We start from the raw sequence: 14948 nt of genomic DNA, 5'->3' as shown, positions 1-14948 counted from the left end.
CGCTCGCTGCAACTCCGGCCATGGAGCACACCGGACAGTGCAAGAGTCCCGGGCCGCGGAGTCGTCGGAAGCATTGCGCCGCTGCCGTGAGAGTCTCTGTGCCGAAGGGACAGACTCTCAAAGGGAGGTGGAGAGAGAGAGAGAGAGGGGAATGAGACAGGGAGACGGAGGGGGAGCGAGAGGGGGGTGAGAGGAGAGCGGATAGAGAGGGGGAGTGAATGGAGAGAGAAGAAGGGGGGAGTGAGGTGGGAGAGGGGGAAGAGAGAGGGGGTGGAGAGGGTAGGAGAGAATGGGAGGGGTGGTAAAAGAGGGGGAAGAGGGAGAGAGGGGGAAAGAGAGAGAGATGGGGGGGCAAAGAGAAAGAGGAGATAGAGACAGAGGAGATAGAGACAGAGGAGAAAGAGAGAGGGGAGAGAGCCAGGGGGGGGGGAGTGAGGTGGGAGGGAGAAATGGGGGAGAGGAGGAGAGAGAGAGGGGGGGGGGAAGAGAGAGTGGTGAGAGGAGAGACAGAGAAAGAGGGGTGTGTGGAGAGGGAGAGAAGGGGGGGAGAGAAGGAGAGAGAGTTAGGGGAAAGAGGGGGGAAAGGGGAGAGAGAGTTAAGGGAAAGAGGGGGAGAGAGGGAAAGGGGGGAGAGAGAGAGGAGAGAGGGGAGAGTGAGGTGGGAGGGGAAGAGAGGGAAGGGGAGAGAGTGAGAGAGAGGAGACGGGAGAGAGAGAGGGGGAGGGGAGAGATAGAGGGGGGTTGAGAGGAGAGGGGGTTGAGAGGAGAGAGAGAGGGGTGAGAGTGAGGTGGGGGGGAGAGAAAGAGAGAAGGGAGGGAGAGGGTGTCAGAGAGGGAGAGAGGGAGAGGGGGATAGAGAGGCAGGGCTGCCAACTCCCATGCATTGAGCGTGAGAATCACGCATTTCACCAAATTCTCATGCTGATCACAAATTTCTCTCGCTCTGTTGTGAGAAATTCTGTGATCAACGAAAATTTCAAAACTCATATCAACTGCATGGGCCGCGGGTGCTGGAAGCAGAAGCAGCGGCGAGGACAGATGCGGACGGGGAGCGGGGCTGGCGAGTGTTTGCCGGGTTAGCGAGTCGCTCACTACAGCTCCAGCCATGGAGCAGCCTCAGTGCAAGAGTCCCGGGCCGTCGGAGGTGTCGAAGCGTTGCACCGCTGCCGTGAGAGTCTCTGTGCCAAATTCGCCCAGGTGACCGGCATGGATCAGGCTGCGGCTCGGTGCATCCTGGAGGACAACCAGTGGCTGCTGGAAGTAAGTACCAAGCACTGGGTAGAAACGGTGGAAGATAGTGGACTTCAAATGGGGGTGGTTGGTGAAAGCATCCTGCTTGCCTGCTAGATTTTCACTTACTGTAACTGCAGGGAAAATGTTCCCGATGTTGGGGGCGTTCAGAACCATGGGTCACAGTTTAAGAATAAAGGGGGAGCCAGTTTGGACTGAGATGAGAACAAACTTTCTTCACGCAGAGAGTTGTGAATCTGGAATTCTCTGCCACAGAAGGCAGTGCAGGCCAATTCACTGGATGTTTTCAAGAGAGAGTTACATTTAGTTCTTGGGGCTAACGTCATCAAGGGATATGGGGAAAAAACAGGAAAGAGGTACTGATTTTAGATAAATAGCCATGATCATATTGAATGGCAGTGCTGGCTCGAAGGGCCGATGGCCTATTCCTGCACCTATTTTCTATGTTTCTATGCTTGAGTATATGGCAACAAAACTCGATCACTTGATTTTGAAGCATTCATGCATGGTGGAGGCATAATGTAGTCAAAGAGTGATACAGTGTGAAAACAGGCCCTTCGGCGCAACTTCCCCACACCCGCCAACATGTCCCAGCTACGCTACCTGCTTTTGGTCCATACCTCCAAACCTGTCCTATCCATGTATCAGTCTAACTTTTTCTTAAATGTTGGGATGGTCCCTGCCTCAACTACCTCCTCTGGCAGCTTGTTCCATACAACCATCACCTTTTGTGTGCATAAAGTTACCCCTTAAAAAGTTACCTCTTAAAAATACTTCATACAAAAAACATTGAAATCATACTTCTACAGTGCACTAAAACATGATTTTAATACATCAAATTTCAAAACGTTCCTACCCTGGGAGGGGAGACACCCTTCTTCCACACCCTCTCCCCACTCGGTTGCTCCACTCCCTCACCAGGTACCCCCAAGGCCAGTGATCAGTGATCGCACAGCCTCCCCCCTTTCAAAAACGCTCCAAACCAATTTAAAGCATATATATTGCATTCAAGTGTAAGTTAAAAGACTCGCTACAGTATGCACCATATTGCACAATTTCAAGCTGAAAAATGCAAATGTTCCATACCAATGGGAGGGGGACACCCACCTCCCCCCCCCCCCCCCCCGGTTCGGTATGCTCCCTCGGGCTTGGTCTCGCAATTTCTCACTCCCAACTCTCACCCAATGTTGGCAGCCCTGTTGTAACTTATATATACACCTCTATTATTCCTTTATTCTTTCTGGCCTATTACAATGACAATGAACATTGTACTGTCTATGGTGCTTAAAATAAATCATTATTTTCACAAGACTATAGAACCAAAGGCAATGAATGTGATTATAAGGTAATTCTCAGCCTCAGAGGGCAGTGGAGGCCGGTTCTCTGGATGCTTTCAAGTCGGAGCTAGATAGGCTCTTAAAGATAGCGGAGTCAGGGGATATGGGGAGAAAGCAGAAACGGGGTACTGATTAGGGATGATCAGCCATGATCACATTGAATGGCGGTGCTGGCTCGAAGTGCCGAATGGCCTACTCCTGCACCTATTGTCTACTGTCTATTTTCAGCCACTTTGAACTTTGTGCTTCTGGACTTAAGAGAGAGCTTCTTGGATTGTTTTTATTCTTGTTCAATGTTACAAGCACTTTTACTTCAAAACAATCATAAAACCTACGTCCAATTTAGTTTGTGATTGTTTGGTTATTAATGTCAAAGTACGTATTTTCATTTATATGTGACAAAAAAAACCCACAAAAATAAGCCTTGTTAGTTTCCTTTCGATTTTTCTTAAAGCCTTGGTGTCCCATCTAATTGCTAACATCTTTTTAAATATTGCCCCATTATAAAAATGTCATTTATTGATATTCTTTTACAGGATGTCACTACTCTGCACCAGCTGTTTATCTGAGTTGTCACTTTTGCTGTTATTCTAAATACAAAAATAACATATAAAACAAAATCTGCTTGCATGACCATGTTGCAAAATACACCATGCATGTGCAAGTATTTGTGATACTCTTTGTAAATTGAAATTTATCTAAAAAAAGGAGTGGCTGACAACCTAGCTAAGTGGCTGGATAGCTGCTGCGATAAAGGTCATGCCGGATACTGAAGGGGGGGAAATTGCCCAGGGTAGGTGCAGCTATTTTTCTAGGTGGGGAGAGGGGATGGGGGAAGCACATAACATTTTCTTCCGTTCTTTTGGAGTTGAGGCTACTCTTCTCGAGCCACTGGAGATAAGATAGAAATTGTTACCCAAGATCATAGTGTCAATATGGCACAATAGGAGGCCATTTGGTCCACAAAGCCCCTGCCAGATCTATTTTGAGCCATCTAGTCTGTCCATTCCCCACATCGGCGCCCATTTTTCTGCGTTGCCTCGTATTCTTTTTCCCTTTGAAATCATTAGCTACGCTTCTACCATCACCATGAACAACACGTTCCAGTTTATTACAGCTAGATGCGTTATTAAAAAAAGTCATCACCTACTGTATTTTTCACCCTAAGCCTTTAATCTATGTCTCTCCTCCCTGTCCTTGTAACATTTTATAGGAGCAGCTCTCAATTGCTTTTTATAGCAACAAAAAACATGGATTTTGTTTGTATGTATTTTTTCTAGATTAAAATTATTAGATCAGCTAGTCCCTTTAAATTGACTTGGCATTTCCTCAGGGAATGCACATTGATGCTTGTCTTCCTGATTTACATTACAATTGTTATGTTGCCTCACTACAATTATACCATGTAACTATTTAGCTGCAGTTTATTTTTAAACTTGTTGCCTATAACAAGGGCTGAATGCCTTTGCTTCGCACACCAATCAAATGTAATCCCTATCTTTATTCATGGTGCAGTAAAAACATGAGTCATACTGAAGCAGTTGCATTTCTAAATAAGATATTTTTGTTTTTCAAATCATTATTGGAAAGAACTGGTTCACTGTTAAGGTCCCGTCTGAGAAAGTGATTTTGAAGGCTGCTGACCAAATTCAACTGGAAAGATGGTATGGTGAACAGCAGGCTGCTCTGCTTGAGGATATAGTCTTGTATGGATTTCCTATTACTTTTCAGGAAGGTATTGGGAGCTTTTAAAAAAAAAAATGATGACAGTGGTGTCACATTGTCCAGAGTAGTTTCAGATCTGGCTTTTATGAATAACCCTGCCACAGAGCCTGTGGGGGTCAAGTCAATGGATATTATAAAGGTGGAGATTGATAGGTTCTTGATTAGTAAGGGGTCAAGGGTTATGGGGAGGAGAATGGGGGTTGAGAGGGAATGATAGATCAGCCATGATGGAATGGAGGAGTAGACTTAATGAACCGAATGGTCTCATTCTGCTCCTACAGTTTATGAACCCACATGGAAAGTATATTATTGTACAATGTTGAGCAAAATGAGATTATACTAATTTAAATTAAGATCGATTTTCTACCTGCATTGGTAACACCAAGGTCTCTTTGTTCTTCAATACTCCCTTCAACCTCATCATCATTATTATAATAATTGAAAACATCAACGGGCACGTGCCTTACAATGCTATGTACGACAGTGATCGCAACTTCTACTGAAGTGTAAATGGCCGTGGGCTCGTTAGGAGCACATCCGCCCTTTGATAAGTCTGGTTTTGGTTCCTGCTGGGGGTCCACAGCCCCCACCTCACCTGCAAACCAGGTGGGGAGACAATTTAGTCGCCGACTATCCGACCATGGGGCAGGTAGCACGGGATTACATGGTACCCTTGGCGGGGGGGAAGCTCCCCCCAACCTGACCACTTGTGATGTATGTCCTAGCCTCATTAATACTCCCAAAATGCATCAACTCACTTGACACATCACATGCATTTCTCTGAATGTTCGTTTGCTTGAAATAAAATAATTGAACTATTCTTATTTGGCCATACCAAGTACTTTACAAGTTACTTCCAGAACTTGATTCAAATTGGAGACTAATCCAAAGGGGGATCCAAAAATTGCCTAGTAATAGGAGACAGAGAACAATGTAGAGCTGTTTTTGTGATTGGATGACTGTGACTAGTAGTTTTCCATAGGGATTGATGCAGAGAACCTGGCTGTTGTGGTAGATATGAATGATATGGGCGTGGATGTAGGAGTCATGAGCAGTAAGTTTGCAGATGACATGGGGATTGATAAGTTGTTGGAGCAGAATGAGACCATTCGGTTCATCATGTCTACTCCACCATTCCATCATACCTCATGGATTGATGATAGTGGGAGGGACAGTCTTATGCTGCAGGGTGATAGAGATGAGCTGAGAAATGGCAGGTGGTGTTTAGTTAGATAAATGTGAGGTGACGCATTTTGAGAATATTAATGAGACTATGACATACACCATGAGTGGTAGAGTCCTACGGAGTATTGACAATAAACAATAGGTGCAGGAGTAGGCCATTCGGTCTTTCGAGCCAGCACCGCCATTCACTGTGATCATGGCTGATCATCCACAATCAGCACCCCGTTCCTGCCTTCTCCTCATATCCCTTGACTCCGCCATCTTTAAGAGCTCTATCTAACTCTTTCTTGAAAGCATCCAGAGAATTGGCCTCCACTGCCAATTGAGGAACTGAGGGACCTTGGAGTGCAAGACAAAAGGTCCTTGAAGGTAGCAGTGCAATTAGAAAATGTGGATGAAAGCATATGCAATTCAAACCTTCATCAGTTAGATCATTGAGTATAATGGTTGGGTGGTTCTGCTCCAATTTTATAAAACATTAATCCCACCTCGTACTGTAGAAACAAAGAACATCAGATGTTGGTTTATACCAAAGATACACACAAAGTGCTGGAGCAGCCTGGCGGGTCAGGGAGCATCAATGGAGAAAAAGGATGTGACATTTCGGGTCGGACCCACAGTCCAAGGAAAGATCCCAACCCAAAATGTTACCTATCTTTTTTCTCCAGAGATGTTGCCTGACCCGCTGAGTTACTCCAGCACTTTGTGTCTTATCTTTGATCATACCTCAGCTAGAGAACTGCTTGCAGTTCTGGTCGCCACACTATAGCAAAGATACGATAGTGCTGGAGGTGCAGAGGAGGTTCACCAGGATATTGCTTGGATTGAACATTTCAGTTATGAAGTGATCACAGTCTTACTGTGAGGAGCTGACAGGCAGAGGTGATTAAGTGGGGACATGGTTGAGGTATATAAAAATAGGTAGGGTAACTTCAGGAAACCTTTCCCTAGAAGAGAAGTAGATACAACGAGAGGACATCGATCTACAGTAAGGGATAAGAGATTCAGGGGGATCTGAGGGAGACCCTTTTCAACTATTAATGTTGCCATTAATGTTTTAACTTGCAGATCTGTAACAAATTGTTCTTGTTGTTTTAAAATCATAACCTTCTTGATCAATGTGTTATTCTCATAAATATTTACAATGAGTTATCCATTCATTGCATAGTTGAAGCTCCCATATGCTGGCATTATCTTATTTAGAAGCATACAACATGGAAACTAGCCCTTTGGCCTACTGAGTTCTGCAGCTATTTAACTAACCTACTTGATACTTTATTTTATTCTCTCCACATTCCTTTCAAATCCAACCAGTTTCTACTGCTCACTTGCATGCCAGGGGCTATGTGTAGTGGCTAATTAACCTATCAACTTGCACGTATGGGAGGATATCAGAGTACCTGGAACACATGAAAAATCCACGGAGACAGCACTGGAGATCAGGATTGAACCTGGTTCACTGGAATTGTGAGCTGGCAGCACTTCTAACTATGCCACTCTTGTTTAATGTATTAATTTGTTTATTAATTAGTCTCTGACAATCGGGTGGAAATCGCTATCAAAACATGGGGGGGGGGGGAACACAATTTGTTCACACACACACACATGCGAAGCTTCGGCCATGGGCCCTGTGGACGGTAACATCGGGAACTGACCTGGTTGATGACCGATTTTGAACTGCAGCAATAGCAGCTTCGTCCGCCCCGAATCGTGGGGCTTGAATCGGCCCGTTCGCGGGGCCTTTCATCGCCCGGCGCGGCTTAAAACCGGCTGCAGGATCTTCCATCCCCCTGCAGGAGCTTCAGCATCAGGACCCTCGATCGCCTCGACGCAGCAAGTTGACCGCGGGGCGGTGGAAGATCCCGCGTCCGATTTTAAGCTGCGCGGGGCCGTGCGATGAAATGGCCAATTCAAGCTCCACTCTATGATCTTTGCCCCAACAGGACATCTCCCTCCTCCAATCACCGCACTCTGTCCTCAGTCCCACCCCCCTACTTCTGCCTCTGACCAACACCTCCCTCCTCCAATCATCGCGCTGAATCATCATGTCCCCCCCCCCCATTGCCTGCTGACCGATGTCTCTCGTCCAATCGGCGCCCTCAATCATCAGTCCCACCCCCACTGTCTCGCGGAAAGCGGAGATTTTTAATAGATTCATTTTTCACCAAATTTCAAAATCCGAATTACAAAACATGGGGGGGATTGTTCCCCCCCCCGTCCCCGAGATTTCCGCCCATGTTGACAATGCTTGACAACCTAATGGCTTTAAAAGATTAAAAAAATAATGCTAGCATCCATTAAATCTGCCTTTTGTACAATATCTTCAGTTTTGTTTACTACTTCATCATTGTAGAGCACGATAAGAGGTTCTGGTTTATGGCAAGCTTTATGGATCTTATAGAAACGTACAAAATTCTTAAGGGGTTGGACAGGCTAGATGCAGGAAGATTATTCCCGATGTTGGGGAAGTCCAGAATTAGGGGTCACAGTTTAAGGATAAGAGGGAAGTCTTTTAGGACCGAGATGAGAAAATCATTTTTTACACAGAGAGTGGTGAATCTGTGGAATTCTCTGCCACAGAAGGTAGTTGAGGCCAGTTCATTGGTTATATTTAAGAGGGAGTTAGATGTGGCCCTTGTGGCTAAAGGGATCAGGGGGTATGGAGAGAAGGCAGGTACAGGATACTGAGTTGGATGATCAGCCATGATCATATCGAATGGCGGTGCAGGCTCGAAGGGCCGAATGGCCTACTCCTGCACCTATTTTCTATGTTTCTAAGCTGAGCAGACAACTCTGAGACATAAAAGTGAAAAACTTGCTCAACCTCCTCAACTTGTCAGCTCCTCACAATATGATCAGAATGTGGGATATTTAGTTCCACCATATGTTCATGCCAATTTCTAATAGTTAATGTGCTTTGTGCTGTGTTTCAATCAAAAATCTTGCTGAGAATCTGAACTCTATATTATTCCTGTTTAGAATATTTTACATATAGTGTTTGTTCATTAAAAACAGGAGATAATGATGTCCTTTTATTTAAAAAAAAAAGTTCAGAACATTGTTACCATATGAAGTATAGTTTCCAACCTCCAATTCAACATATACATTTCTGTCATCTCAAGATTGTTCATGTTTTTATAGTGAACATCCACTTGCCTAACGACTGAATCTGACGAAAACATCAATTCCATTTATATTTTCTTCACAAATGTTGCACTCTGCATTTTTAATAAAACAGTTTTAAAACGGAGTAGGTTCCCATGTCAAGAATTATGCTGATGTGCATGCTTTCACATATCCCATTAAAATTCCTCCTACATAATGAACAAAGTACATTTGATAAGTCTGACTTTAATTTTAAACCTTTCCAAAAATAAAATAGTTCAAGCTTTCATTGCTGCCCACAAAGTTATGCAATCAAAATTTATAATTATATATTGAGAAACTGGCAATGCTCCCAGGAGAAACTGCTCAAGCAACTTTTGCCATGTTTCGACTTGTTATTAATAGCAGAACCTGAAAGAAATATGTTTTACTTTTAGATGTGAGCTGATTTTAATTTGTGTGGCTTTTGGAAGCTTAAATCAAATGAATAAATGAAGACCATAGATATATTATAACATATGATAGCCAGCGAGTTGTCACTTGCTTACATCAAATGAAATTCTTTCACTTGAAAAGACATCATGAATTGTATCAATTAAATAACACTTGATATTAAATTGTAAATAACCACTTCCAGTTTGTGTGCAGTGACACAATTTTATTTTGATATTTACTATTCTAAGCACAAAATGTTTGCAGACTGGGAACTTGGCAAATGTTTTTGCCTAACTATGAGACATGTATGTCCTTGCCTATTTTTGGCACTGGTATATTCTCACAATGTGAATGCCATGATGTAGCTATATTTTATTTTAATGTTTTGTGATTTTAACTTGGACTTCGTTTTCGACTTGTACAAATGAAATGTGTGCACATTATTCTGCTCTGAAATTGAGATGAAGAAACTGATTATCATTATCTTTCTTTTGGATTTGCAGAATGGGAGCAGGAAGAACAGGAAAGAAAAAGTGAAGAGGAAGAGATAGAAAGGAGAGAGAAAGGAACCAAATTAAGGGAAGATGAACATGAAAATTCAGAAAACATAGATGAGAGGCGTAAGAAACAAATTCTGTTAGCAAAGATGCGTGAGATTGATGAAGAGGCCAATGGAAGTTCCCTGTTTTCTCCACGAGAAAACGCTTTATACTCATTTCCCATTGGCAATGAGTCTCCGGAAAGATCGCAACAAAACAAGAACTTTCCAGAATCGGGAAAAACAGCAACAGAGACTTATGGTCGCAGGAGCAATAAGACCACAGTTATGGGTGATGAGCTGAGCTTTGGTACGTATGCACCCTCCTTTGGGAAAGGAAGTGGGAGATCTGGACTAGTTACACAGAAGGACGGCAACAAAGAGGAACAAACTGACTACTATTTTGACATTCCTGTTAAAGACAAAAAGTCTAATTTAATGGATCAATTGTTTGGTTCTGGAAGTGGAATTGGTTTAATCTTGAACGAAGATGATTTACTCATAAATCCTATACAAAAACCTAATTGGAATAGCAGCTCTTTCCCCTGGGAAAAAACAAACTTGCACACAAAGAAAAACGAGATGGGCGATCCATTCATCAGTCCCAATCGTCACCGCTCCAAGTATACCTCAGTCAAGCCAGCCATTACAGCAATTGCTTCTCATGAGGATGAAATAGAAGAGTTAGTATTGTGATTTACAATATGGAGCCTTCCCAAGAAGATTTTAACATATTCCACTTTGCAATATTTCATTTACAAATTTCCCAAAATAGGTACTAACTTAGTGGTTTATTTAGCTTTGCTTGTTAAAAATATGAAAGTGATGCAATTATATAAAATGTTTATCCTTTGTTATTTCCAAAGCCCCCAAATTAATTATTTATACACGTCTTCTATTTGAAGGCATATTTATCCATTTTGAGTGATTGCACTATTTTTTCTAAATTGTCCTGCAAAGACTCCACACTTTTGTGGCTCGGCATCTACTCATGTTTTCCAACATTTCTAAATGTCTCTGATGATCAATGACATACTTAAATGTTTGTCAACTGTTCATGAGAAAACAAACTACTGAGGAGCAACAATCCTATTGAAATGAATAGAGCCACAGTATTTACAGCAACAAAGGCAATTGCAGAGCTGAGGAGCTAGATATGAAATGAACCAGGCCTCTCAGCCCAGGATATTATGGAATGCCCTTGGACTCAGTAGTGAATTCAAGGACAGAGTGAGAGTTAGAAAGCTGGCACAGAAGTTAATATGTAGATCGCAACAAGCCAGTAGTTCTCTGAAATCACTGACTAATCATCAGTATTACGATCTGGCCTAATGCTCTTGTTTTCCGTCCTTTGGAAAATTGTATTAACTCGCTATTTTTTCCCCTATTTTTATGTTTGTGAGATATTAGGTTCTAAAAGTTTTTTAGCATCTGTTAGACAATGATTAATTTTTATTCCCTATTTTAACTACATCTGACTGCATATTGTTAGGTTCACGTCACCCTCTTAGAGTTTCACCTGAGCTCCTTTTCTGAAAGTTAGAGGCTCAAAGATATCTGAAGCAATGTTGTGATTATATTCACCATGATGTGTTTTTCATTACGTTCAGGGAGTCTCTTACAAATCTCTGAAGAAAGGTTCCATCACATACACTAACAGTTGACAAATTTGAGAGCAACAGTAAGATTAAATAGGTAAATCCTCCTCTTACGTTTACTATTCATGCCTGCTCTTTGTGCAAGTTCAGTTGTATAACCATGGAAATCAACAATGTCCAAACCAACATTGTGCAGGTAGAAAAAGGATGGAATAGGATGATACCTGAAACTGAATTCAACAATACAAAGGGAAAGAATTTGTTGTCCAAAAAGGTCAGTTAATGTAGAACAGATCAAATGTGAAGCACCACTAAATGGTTGTGATGTGAATCAGAGGGTGTCATTGGAATCTTAGATTCATATCATAGGTTCATGTCTGATCACCTTGGCAACGTGTAATTGAAGGTTATGTAGAGAAGCTCCATAAATAGTGTCGAGTGATTGAATTATTGAAGACACTTTAGCTCTTCATGTCTAGAAGATATAACTGAAAACCTTTAAGAGAGGTTTATACAATAAGAAGTGATAGAAATGACAAATCTGGAGCAATAATTTGATAGACCAAAAAGATTGCTCATTTGCCATAATATTCTCACTCAATATCGAGCACCATTTCAGTAGGAAGAGGGTTGCCATATTAAATATTGGTAATCACCTTGTCAATAAATTCAAGTAAACACTGGTTAGCTCTGTGAATTGATCGATTATAATACAGTAGCAGCAAAATCCAGGCGTCATGTAAGGAGTGGGTGGATATTGTAATTATAAGTTTTCATCTAAATGAATGATTGAAGATAATTTGATCATCTGTTTCTCATCTCTTTTCTAACGATCTGTGTATCAGTTGTTGCACCCAGAAAAAAATGGCAATGTGTTCTCAAGGTGGAATTAACTTGATTTTGTTATTTTTTTACTAATATAGCATATTGATGTTCACTGATAATTATACCATGTGATTTAGAGTAATATAAAAAGGGAAAGTTTTCTGGGTCTATAATTGGGTGAAAAAGGATGACGCCATTAATTTATTTTAGAGGCCAATTAAAGTTTGTGCTCCTGTTGACGATTATTTTCAATATTTAGTGTGCTCAAACTCTCCTGGGGGAAAATAATTCTTATGAAATGAATGCACATTAGGGGTACTTAATTGCCTTCTTGTTTTGTACTATATTGTTATTTGAACTAAATGGGAATATCCGGTGAAGAATAAGAGCACAGCAATTTGCAATTTAAATGCATTGACCTCCTTGGTTGACTTATTACATTTCCTAAAGTGTCTGTCTTCTAAATTAATTAATATATATTTGTCGTGCAAGATACCATCCTTTGGGTAAAGATTTTATGTTTCGAGAAAAAAATCTGACCTTTTTCTAAATCATGCTATTGTAGCACTTGCCATCAGCGTGGCCAACGGCATAGCAAGCCATAATTGCTAGGAGCGTGAGTAATTTTATTATTTTAATGTGGTATTTTCTAAGAATGATTATTGGCAAATGTGAAGGTCTGCTGGGTAAAATGTTCCGTTTATTCTCTTTTTCAACCATGGGAAAAAATACAGTTCAGACCAGTCTAGATGACTGCAAAATCTTTATTTGTCTTGGGGCACTCATTGATTAGTTCCGAATAATGATTCCATTTCAGAAACCGTTTGCCTGTTAATTCCAGTACCTTATTGGTTGTGCAATTTCCAGAGAATATATCAAGTAGTTTTAAATGCCTATTTATTGCCACATTGTATTTTTATACTGCAGGTATTTTAAATCATTTGTTAATTTCTGCTTACTTCATTATAATGCTACATATATGATCTTAAAAATAAATTTTAATTGTTAAATGTACTTGATCATTTCTTTGTCTAATTTATTGCTCTAGTTAACTGTACCAGAAAATGTAGACAATCCTTGAATGCATTTACTTGTTCCACATTGTGGTAGTTACTACAGGTTCGTGTATGGCATTGAACAGTTTAACCTATCTTGTGATTCGCTTTTGACCAAGAGTGACAATTTAATTATGTTGCTGTCTATATTGCCTCTCTGTTACTATTGTTACAATTCCCCTAAGGGGATTGCATCCAAAGAAACCAAACACATAAACTTATCAAGGTCTTGTAAGGTTCACGTCTGCTTATTGTCTGACTGCAAAAAGATGGTGTAACTGATTACCCATTAGATCAGGAACCCATGCCGAGATTGGGAAACACACTAAAGCAACTTGCGGTTTAATGCCACTTACAAAGGAAAAAAAGGTGGAATTCACCTTTTTAAGAGTTTTGCACTGATGTTTAACCAGACTTGGATAGTAATTTTAAATGAAAAAAAAGATATAGAAATCACAACACTGAAATGAGTCATCCAGCCCACCTATTTCAAGTTGGTGTTCATCTTCCAGAGAAGCTGTCAGCCTAAACAAAAGTAATCTAAAATCCAGGTAATTGTATTGCTCCTGTAACATTTTTGTCTCTTTCCATTATTAATTACTTCTACTCTTCTCCCTCCAAGCTAAGCAGAGTAAGAGTTCTTTAAGTCTATCACACAACTAGCCTCCACAAACAACACGTCATCCTTCGTCATTTTCACTGACCGCAATAGGATTCCATCACTAGCCTTATATTCCCCTCCTCGATACTTTCTGTATTCCACAAGGACCCATCCCTCCTTGACACCCGACACATTCCCCTGCAACCACAGGAGGTGCCACACTTATTCCCATACCACCTCCCTCACTATCGTCCAGGGGCCTAATCAGCTCTTCCAGATGAGGCAAAGATTCATGTGCATCTCCTCCTACTTTATCCACCACGTTTTGTTTTCTCTTGTGGCCTCCTCTGAGAGCTGGCAGAGTATGTTTGGAGCTTGGTGCAGAGGTGCTGGGAAAGGAAACTGATATTGATTTACCTCTCCTAGCAATGTTACAAAATTTTGAGATTTTAAAAATCAAGTCTGTAATTTATCCCATCAGATAAAGCATAAAAATAAGTTTAATTTGACACCTAATTCACTTTCATATCTCAAGTATTTAAAAAGTTATGGCCATTTTCATACTCGGAAATGAGCATCTTGTTCCCTATTGATTTTCTATGGACATAACAAAAAAGTTGTGATCGTGAACAGTCAAAAGCCCATAACTTTCTTAAAAATTAAGAGAACTGAATGAAATTTTCAGTTATCATAGATTGAAGCATTCTGAAACAAATATAAAATAATCTTACTTGGATGACCTGAAATTAAAGCATATAATTAGTTAGTTACCTAATTGTAGCTAATTTCAGACTTCAATTACTAGATCTAAACATCTATCCATTTCTTAATAAATTATTAACATTTTTAAATAGCCTAAATGTCCAAATAATATTCACAAATAATTCACAATAAAACATGATTTTTAAATCTCATTTACATTAATTTATAGACCAACTGGAAGGAATTCAGTGTTCAATTGCTGTAAATAAATGCCCATTTAAATCAGCTTTCCAGTGGGTCCCTGTGGAACGCGCTGGTTTAGAACGTTCACATTGCGGTAGATTTGTGCCCCAAATGCCCAGAAAAATACTGCGCGATATAATGGGGCCAAATTGAGCTACTCGCAATATTAAATTTTGTATAAAGGGATCTTTAGAAGCCCTTTTTAATGTAAAAATATACAACCTAACTTCTGCTATTTGCTTTATGAGACTCTGCGGTTGCTGGCGGTCGCGGGTTTAGAGATTGATTTTTAAACTACTATAACTATTATACGAGGCCTTTAAACCTAATAATAGCTTTTGCGACGGG

General features: G+C 40.9%; 1 protein-coding gene across 1 annotated transcript in view; it reads left to right on the top strand.

Moving 5' to 3' along the window:
• The window catches only part of lca5 (lebercilin LCA5), a 54431-nt gene extending 41418 nt beyond the window's left edge, over positions 1 to 13013 (top strand). Inside the window, exon 8 of the mRNA XM_033020806.1 lies at positions 9542 to 13013. Coding sequence (XP_032876697.1) covers positions 9542 to 10272 — 731 coding nt within the window. The 3' untranslated portion in view covers positions 10273 to 13013. The remainder of the gene's footprint in view (positions 1 to 9541) is intronic.
• Positions 13014 to 14948: the final 1935 nt, after the last annotated feature.

This window comes from Amblyraja radiata, chromosome 5, assembly GCF_010909765.2.
Source record: "Amblyraja radiata isolate CabotCenter1 chromosome 5, sAmbRad1.1.pri, whole genome shotgun sequence".
NCBI lineage: Eukaryota > Metazoa > Chordata > Chondrichthyes > Rajiformes > Rajidae > Amblyraja > Amblyraja radiata.
The sequence above is the reverse complement of the archived record's forward strand: the minus strand, read 5'-3'. Positions and strand labels throughout refer to the sequence as shown.